At 33.4% G+C, this 9,968-nt stretch overlaps 1 protein-coding gene across 2 annotated transcripts in view; it reads left to right on the forward strand.

Annotated features, from left to right (window-relative positions):
- The window catches only part of LOC101742548 (homeobox protein unc-42), a 33,365-nt gene extending 23,644 nt beyond the window's left edge, over nt 1-9,721 (forward strand). Inside the window, exons 4-6 of one of the 2 annotated variants that reach the window (XM_021349403.3) lie at nt 727-894; nt 3,759-3,918; nt 7,465-9,721. In XM_021349403.3, coding sequence (XP_021205078.1) covers nt 727-894; nt 3,759-3,918; nt 7,465-7,574 — 438 coding nt within the window. In that variant the 3' untranslated portion in view covers nt 7,575-9,721. The remainder of the gene's footprint in view (nt 1-726; nt 895-3,758; nt 3,919-7,464) is intronic. The other variant, XM_012692022.4, reaches the window with a different exon arrangement.
- Nucleotides 9,722-9,968: the final 247 nt, after the last annotated feature.

Genomic DNA, 9,968 nt, shown 5'->3' on the forward strand with positions numbered 1-9,968 from the left:
TAGATTAAATATTGTTTGTCTTTGTTAATATTTTTTACAGTGTAGTCTTGGCGAAATTTGTGAATATAGAAGTAGAAAATACAATCATAATAGTGTACAAACTTACAATTCCAATTAATTATAGTCGAATTTCGACTACTGCGGGACCTTTAGTTACTGGAAATACACATGTGATGATGTCATAGGTACAATTATGTTTAAATTTTAGAGGACATTAAGGTAAATCTAATAAATTATTTAAATTTCCCTGGAACATATTTTTATACGCTATATTTTTAAGGATGATTTTCTATTTAAACGCATCTAAATGCACATATTTATTTAAATATATGTATATGTTTAACGTACATGGTATGGAAGCTCAAAATTAAGATTTCGTGAAAATAAAATTGATATAGCCATTTTCCTCTGCTTAAACTAAATTTATTACCTCTACATACTACTTACTACCTGGGATGAATGCGAATTAAATTAACAAACATTCATTTAATTAACGAAATACTATATCATAACATTCTGCTTCGAAGGATGCTGATTAATGATTAACATTTCGAGGAATCGAGAGACGTGTAATGGTTACTAGCCGAGCAGACGGCACGGCATAGGACGGCATGGCATTCACGGCAGAAATAGGCAGGATGGTGATACCTACCCGTGCGGACTCACAAGAGGTCCTACCCCTAGTAAAAAGACATACGAGACACTAACGCGATATTACGTTCTTAGGTCTGGTTTCAAAACCGCCGCGCGAAGTATCGGAAACAAGAGAAACAATTGCAGAAGGCGTTGGCGCCGGCCGTGCTGCCTGGCTGCAATGGAATGATGAGGAACATTCAGGGCTACCGAGGATACCAGCCCTATCCACACCCCAATACCATCAACCGGTATCCACAGGTAAGCTGAGGCCCTTATTTTAACATCATTAAGACTTTAATTTTAGACGATGCGTCATTTATAAACTCGAAAACAAATGAGATATATGAATAAAATAGAATTTAATATAGATGGTACACAGTCTAGTACTTTTTTTAAAGTCAACACAAGACAACAGGAATAGAGATTTACTTTATAACCGGCCTGTTGACGGGTAGACCATATTGCTGCAGCTATTGATAATATCAGGCGCATACCTATTCCTATTTCTATACATTGTGTTCTCAAGAACGGTAGCATAAAGATATTTAAGCTCTAGAATAATTATGATAATCGCAGTACTGGGCTTGACAACTTAATAATAATGCTTTTTTTTTTTATTACGAAATTCGGTGAACGAATTCACGGCCCGATTAATGGACGTGGTTACCATAGCAATCGCAATTACTATTATCAATACGATCGAAATCTCCATTTTACTGCAATAAAGGATGTATCAATCTTCATACCGAAATGCATGACCGGTTTTCGGTAGAAATAGGACGCTGGTCTCGTTAGGACTTACACTACAACGTAAACACTAGTAAAATACGATTTCACCTAATTCTGAATTTCATTCATTGAAAGTTTCATAATTCCTGACATAATGTATGTAATTCTCTTATTGAATTCTAATTTTAAATTAAATAAATCGCGTTTCGTTAACAAGAATTTTAGAATAAGTCAATTTAAGCCTTAACATCGACCTTTCAACAGATTTATATATTCATAAATACTAAAAGGACGTAGTCATAGCCGTGGCTAAACGATTTCAGCTCGATTTGTCCGTACATTACCATACGGCGCTAATCATTCGGTCTGATTACGAGGTAATACGATTGTGAGCGCGCCCGTACACGAACCACGAAAATAATGCAAATGTGCGAAACGACCTGTGTTTTCGGCGATTTTGACAAAATTATCGTTCAAATGCTCAGCGATGAATGATTTAGAAGAATAAACTATTAGGCTATGTACTAAGATTTATTTAAGTATAACTTTGGTTGAACTGTCAGCGAACATACCAAATACATATCTACAAAAACTAATATAATAAGTATTTCATTTTTCTAAAATCTTTTATGAAAATAAAACCAAAATATCATTTTATTAGCTACAACATAACAATTCAGAAATAGGAATGACTAATTAATTGTAAACAGTAATTTAAAATTTCTTTGAATTAAAAGTATTTTTTTAATTAGAAATTTCTAAGCTATTATTAAGCATAAATTAATACATCACTCAGGTGGTAGATTCAGCGAAGCCCTACTCTTGCTAGGGGTATTGTTAGCAAATCGAGCTCGCCTACTCGCGTTGAATATAGGAATAACTAGAATAGGTAGGCAAAAAAACTAGCACCTAGCTTCGAAGTAGCTAAAACTAAAATAAAACTATTGCTATAATTACGCTCTATTTACGGGGATGTTTTTAAGCGGTATGTATTGATCTCCGGAGATTTGGTTTTGGAGTTGCACATCCTGCTGTATTTCCTGAGACAGTTCTTGCGAGATCACGTTGCGAACAAGACGGAGATATTTGAATCAAAAAGAACGGGATTAGTGTCTATGCCAAATGATGGTAGTTGACAAGAATATTGACCTTGAACTATAAGAAATAAAAAAAAATGAAAAGTTTTCGTTGAAAATTAAATTCTTTCTTTAACTTCAAAGATATAGCTAAATTTATATTTTGTTTTCAATAAGAAAAAAATTAAAAAGTATGTATTTTTCATTAAAACAATTTTAATAATTCCACAATCAACGGCCCAGAAGCTAATATTTGCCTGTCATTTTGATAATAATTACGGGGCATGAAGGCATCACACTCGGACATTTCAGAGTCGTAATACCAAATACCTATCTTCAACAAACACACAGACTGTGACTCCGTGACACTGCGGACTAAACAAATATCTAAATACATAGAAAAACTGACTGGAAATGCACTTCGGTTATTTACAAACAAAAATAATCGACAACAGTAAATAAAAGAATTACAGCACTATCCAGTGTTGAGGACACCTTGTTTTTTAAGTGGTTTATTATGATAAATGGCCGCTTAATAAACTCAACGAGAGAACCGGCGGACTCGGTCCGCTAACGTAATTCCCCCACCACTATTCCATTAAGTGAAGTGTTAATCTGTGTATTAATAAAACCGACAAAAAATCATTTACCTACTTCGCAATTTTAATGATCCAACCGACAGGCTGCGGCCGTTTTAAATTTATAATTTGTGAAACTGAAATTGAAATAAAAGATGGAATGAGCTGGAATTTTCCAGTAAATTATTATGCGGATCTGTCTTGATTTCTATTCTGTTTATTTCTGCATAGAATCAATGGGACAGTTGTTATGCTATAATTGAGATTTCAACCTCATGCCTCAAGATGACGGCTTTCACTTTACGATGACTACGGGCTCCGGTAACGACTTAACACTAAGTGAGCTGTGCAATCATCCAACAATCGCGTGCAGTAAATGACCTTATTAAAAAACACAACATTTAAATATCGGGCCAATAATGCGTAATATTCCACTTAGAGTAGACTAATTACTCAAATAATTGCATATTTCATATATACGGATTGCGCTTTAAAACATTTAATAACCCAATAGCTCTTATTTATCTACAATTTCCATAATTCCAAATATATTTTTATATTCATTATCACTGTTCGGTAAATTTACAAATAAATATAGATAATATTGATTACTATTAATAATCTAAACAGAAATACGCTTGATTTAGTTTTAAAATTAACTTAAGCTTTCTATATTTCAATACTATAATTATCCGTTTGAATCGTGTACAGAATTTTCAATTCTAAACAATCTTAATAGTTTTCCTTCTATGAACAGCATCACGGCAGCTACGAAGAACTACAGAAGGATATATTTTCTTTATCACAAATGGGAGGTGGATCGTACCCTATGCCACAAGGATTCTCTATGGGGCACAGTGCAAACATGAGCGCTGTTGGAATGAGACAAGACACTATGGGTAAGATGTTTCGTCGGAGATATATGTTTTAACACGAGGGCAACGACCGAAAAAAATATCATCCTATTACGGTCAAAACCATTTTGAGACATTAGGTTAAATAATCTTTAATCTGGTGAGATCCAAATCGTCCAGTACGGTAAGTAAAGTCTTTCAAAATAGACGGTTTGCTATGTTTTGTATCCGCTTTTCATGTTCTTTATTCTTTATTTGTACACACTGTTAATAAAATACAGTAATTGGGATAAGATATAAAAAATGGCGTGCTTAACTCAACAATTCATATTACATATTGGTACTCATAATTTGAAAATTTCTGTCGGTACCTTAAAATTATCTTTCAACTAAATTCCGCACCCAGAGGTAGGTAGTGCTATGATAAAATTAGATAAATTTTATTTACATTTTTAAACGACTTGACGTGATTTTTTTTAAGATTGTTGTTTTTTATTCAAAATAATTAATTTGTTTTCAAGTAGACCTCAATAATAAAGTAAGGGGCGTGATTTAAAAAATTAAGTAAATGATTTCAAAACAGTATAGTTTCAATGGAAAAGTAATTTAATAGGTACAATTATCGACACGTTTGTTAGGTATGTTTTAAAGTCTACAAGCTTATCTTACAGAAACAACCAGAACATCAAAATCGATACTATATTCAATCGATTAAATAATTTATAATGAATTAATATTTAACATCACAGAACGCAACATCCAACTTTACCATCAAAGCACAACGTGAACGTTATCAAAATTCCAAGTTAAACTAATATCAAAGTCTAAAATGTAAGTTTGTAACGTGAAACAAAAAGCAGTAGACAGAGCGGCAGCTTTCATCAAGTTTAATATTAAAGCCGTCAAGGCAATTACCAAGTTGCGCGGAGCGGATGATCGCAGCTAGCTTTTTACAAATATTCCTTGTGATATAATGGGAAAACTTGCCACATAAACCCCCACTAACCGACAGCAGACGATCTTAAAAAAAGTAAAACTCGAGGTTCAAGTTATTAAACGTCTTCGAACGAGGTCTCTTTGCCGTTCGCTGATCTAATGAATATTATTTTCATCAATAAATCGTTTGATTGGTAAGTTGAATGGTTTCAGTGTCGGCTTGCTTCGGATCATCTGAATTGGAAACATGATTAGATACCGTTCGTTCAACTAATTGAATTTGTTAAGATAAACCATTGTATCTATAAATTAAGTTAACCTTAAAGGCAATTTCAGTTTTAAATATGAATTGAATGCAGTGAAGAATTGCATGTATTGTATGGCAATTCCTTGGTTGATCCTTTGATTATAAGTAGCCATTATCTTTCTTGAATATTATTTATAGGGAACAAAGTGAAACAGCTGCAAATTCTTAACGTTTGCTACGAATTCTGGTATTAATAAAAACCTAATGTGGTTAAGGGCAATGTTCGAAATGGTCAAAATGGTTAGGTCTGTTTATATGACGGCTGTTGCAATGATGTAATAAAATTAGCGGATTTTTCTTAACAATTTACAATTCCAGAAGAGAAACTCGCATTTATCCTTTACACACAAAACTCTTAAGTCAAAGTATAGTCAAAATATAGCTTTGTTTTCCGCGATCCAAATTCAATATTATTTATAATATTCTCTCCCAGCTAAGTTTACCATTTCGAGTAGGTATCTGCACTACTAGCTCGTATTATAGCTAACAGTTACTTTGAAGACGTATAAGTACTATAATTCAATGAGACTTGATTATGCGGCCGGAGATTATTAATTTGTGCCGATCAACTTAACATACGAGTTATATCGTCTAGCGTTTACATATCAACTTATCGTAACTATATAATATTATTATTACAATACAAACTTATACCTACATTTAATTTTGTTTTAAAATATTAAAATGATACAGTAGATACCTAACTTCATTGCAATCTAAACCACAATTAGTTTATTATTATGAAGAGTTTAAATATGCCATAATTTATAATTAAATTATTTCCAAAACGGCACAAAATAGGACAGGTTTTCATTCAAAATTTTTCATTATTTATATATTTTTTAGCTCCAGAAAAGCCTGTGGATGCACTTCTTTATTTTTAAATACGGAAATAATCAAAAATAATAAAAATAAAATAGAAAAAAGTTTTAGATGCAACATTCTCTATACATAACAACAGTCTATTTAAAAAAAAACTCATTCTTGCTGTTTAGATAAACTATAGGGTGCTGAAGAAATATTCGCCTAAATTTTGAATCCCAAAGTACTATTTTACAGTTAGATAAGACTTGTTTAAAGAACTTAACAAATAACATAGTAAAAATAATTTCTTGAAAAGTACGCAACGAGCGAAACGGCTTTAAATCGGTAGCCTCAGGGCCGTAAGATTCTTGCGTAAGAAAAAAACGAGAAAGTAATGGAAGCGAGGCATCGTACCGTAGATATTCTAATAAGAAAATTTCCAGTACATTTACTTTGGCGGGCTTCCTCGCGGCGTCTTCGCAAATATCTTATTTCCTGCGGCGAGATTGCATCTTGAGAAAACGCGAGGGTCGATCCGGAGCCTCACTATTCGCTTCCAACCCTGCCCTCAGTTTATCGCACCCTCGCACATTTATGTAATATACGTTGCCAGAGTTACGTGGCTGTTCTCAAATTGTAGCTAATTCAGCAACTTTTGAAAAGGAATTCTCATATTAGGATTTAGTTATTCACTATCACGAAACTCATTTGAATCTTGTAAAGATTCTACTAAATAATATTCATGTTTTGTGAACGATTTCTAAACACCCTTTATAATCGAGCAATAAAATATAGTATGCATATGACTTGAATACAGGCCCCAACGAAACATCTTCAGGGTCGCGAGTATAAGATATACGAAGCAATAAATTGCATAAACAACTATACTGGCGAGAAAACTGGGTTAAATACATGCATAGCAACTATTGTATGTAGTACCTAAATAACGTAACTATTAGAAGTTCTTCTGAGGAATATGAACATTTAATGTTTATGAAACATCTGGAATTGCGAAGTGATATTGATTGTCTTTGCTTTGTTTATATATATCATCGATCTCAAATATATCAGATCTTCTTTCAAAAATAAGATCGAAAATATTAAGTTCATAAACATTTTTTTTTGCTTTAAGTCATTTTTTTGCCGTATAGGCAGGCGAGCATACGGCCCACCTGATGGTGAGTGGTTACCGTCACTCATGGACGTCAGCAATGCCAGGGGCAGAGCCAAGCCGCTACCTACCGTTAAGTACTCTCCGCAAGTCTCGTTTGAAAAAGGACATGTCATAGCGCTCGGGAAACACCGTGGAGGGGAGCTCATTCCAAAGCCGGATGGTCGTGGCAAAAAAGATGTCTGGAAACGCACTTTGGATGAACGCAGTGGCTCCAGGTAGTATGGATGAACTCTACTCCGATGGCGGGCGGTGCGATGGTAAAAACGAGACGATGGTATCATCTCAAATAATTTTCAGTGAAAGCGTCTAACAAGTCGTCTGATGTTCGGGTAGTTGTTAGTTCGTATATTAATAAAATCACCTTCCATAGGCATGAGTGCAGAAGACGAATGGTACAACAAATCTCTGTCAGCACTCCGGATGAACAGCGGGCACCACGCGAACCTAGCGGCGGCACCCATGTTGCAGTACCAGACCTAATCGTTGCTACACGGCGCTGACTACTCACCAGCGCCGGCGCACGACTACGCGCCACCGTAGGACTCACGCATACTAAAACCAACTAACGTACTTCACTTAAATCAAACAGCCGATAAATATCAATATTTTACTGATGGTAGGACCTCTTGTGAGTCCGCACGGTTAGGTACCACCGCCCCGCCTATTTCTGCCGTGAAGCAGTAATGCGTTTCGGTTTGAAGGGCGGGGCAGCCGTAGTACCTATACTGAGATCTTAGAACTTATATTTCAAGGTGGGTGGCGCATTTACGTTGTAGATGTCTATGGGCTCCAGTAACCACTTAACACCAGGCGGGCTGTGAGCTCGTCCACCCTCCTAAGCAATAAAAAAAAAGAGAACTGTCAAACAATATTTATTTTCAAATGAAAAACTGCAATATTAAAATCAATCAGCTGATGAATTACAAAAAGAAAACTGTTAATCAACTTTATTACTTTCAAATGAAAAATTGAATTGTTAAGGAAAGTACTCCCAATCTGTTCGCAGAATTGTTTTTAGTATGTGAAGTCTGTATCTAGCCTGCCTGTGTTGGTTGAGGCTATGAGAATCGTAAACACATTCACGTTTTCGGATAGCTAATGTCTATTTAATATTTAGCTAATAAAATGCAATTTACAAATTCATTTCATTTTATTACAAATGATGATTCCTTTAAATCAAATCACAATAAGAAAATTCTGTCAAATGTTTTTTTTATTTTTTTTATTTTTTTTACTTTACTCATAGTATAATAATTCAATATTAATACGAAAATCTTAATGTTTAATCAAATTTATTAAGAACAATAGCTATACGAAGACAAGTAAGAAACGTGTCAAAATATAAATAGGTACAAATAGTGTTACAGTTTTAATATGAAACAATTGTTTCACACGCGTATGAACCTGTACTTTTTAATTACCAAAAGTAAAAAAGCGGGGGACTTTCTACTCATCTTCTACCCGCAGAAGGCATTTTTGGTCGCTTTTGCAAAATAAAAAGTAAAAAAATTATAATGGTCTTAATTAGTTTATTAATTGATTATCCCCTCGTGAATCGAATAGCATTTTACAGTGCTCATAATTTATAATAGAGGATTTCCTAAAAACTGACTTTTAATAGGAAATGAAACACAAAGTTTGGTCACACGTACCCAATTTATACCTCTTTTGAATAATATGTCAATTTATTTTTGGTAATTAAAAAAATTTCCGGTGCGTTGTATGCTAGTCATATTGTACAGACATTTTAAATCGATTTAAGTAACAAGTACTTGTATTTTCTTGATTGTTATAATTAAAATAAATTGTTGCACGACTTTGATTTGTGATACCTTCAAGATTTAATCGTAATATATACAATAAATATTTTTATAATTCGGTACAACAGAAAAGCAAAACATTTGTCAAGACAAGACAATAATGTGTGAAAATTATTTTGACGTTGGTTTTCAAGGCATATTTACTATGGGAGCATTACATTATTTTTCGCCTAGAGTAGGTATCACATTCCAAAAATCCTCAACATGGCGTGTAAATAATAAACGACTTTGCATATTTTAAGATGTTAACAGCTCAACGATATTGTAATGTTAACTAATTAGGCGAATTTTTATTATAAGCGGCCATTTTATGCCACATTCCTTATTTAAAAACGGCACAGATAATCTAGTCAATAGAAAATATTGTTCTTTTTTTTATTATTATTTTGATCTTATTCAGTCATTAACGGTTTTATCTACTATGACTGTTGGATCTCAATGATTTTTATGTTAAGCACTCTACACTACCAAAATCGTTATACAGCTATATAACTGAAAATAAATTTACATTCCTAATATTATAAGCCAGTATTGAAAAATACAGAATCCCTAGTTGATCGATTCATTTCTTTAAACGATTACGAACTTTCAACGGTTTCAATGGATATAAATGTTTAAGGTTAATAAATGAAGCTCATTTACTTTTGGCTTTTGTACAAATTTTACAAACCATATCAATTAAGACTGTTTGGACAAAGCCGAGAACAGCTAACGGTCACATTGTGCATTTTTATGTAAATATAATTTGTAAGGAAACTCGTCTAAATGATAAACATGTGTAAAACGAAATAAATTGTCTAAAATGTATATTTTCGTTCGTTTCTTTGACATTTCTAAAATTCAGTACTGTTAATTTTCCCAATAAAACATAGAAGAAATTAGAAAAATAAATGAAAAAAAAGAAACACCTAGAAATGGAATGTCTATGGTGAGTAAATAATAAATACATAATCTATAATTTTTTTTTATGTTTGAGAGTTTATTGGTGGCCCGGTGGCCTTTTGCCTTTTCAGTTTTACCAGGGCAAGTAGGCGAGCAAAGGCTCAGCCAGGAG

This window comes from Bombyx mori, chromosome 18, assembly GCF_030269925.1.
Source record: "Bombyx mori chromosome 18, ASM3026992v2".
Lineage (NCBI taxonomy): Eukaryota > Metazoa > Arthropoda > Insecta > Lepidoptera > Bombycidae > Bombyx > Bombyx mori.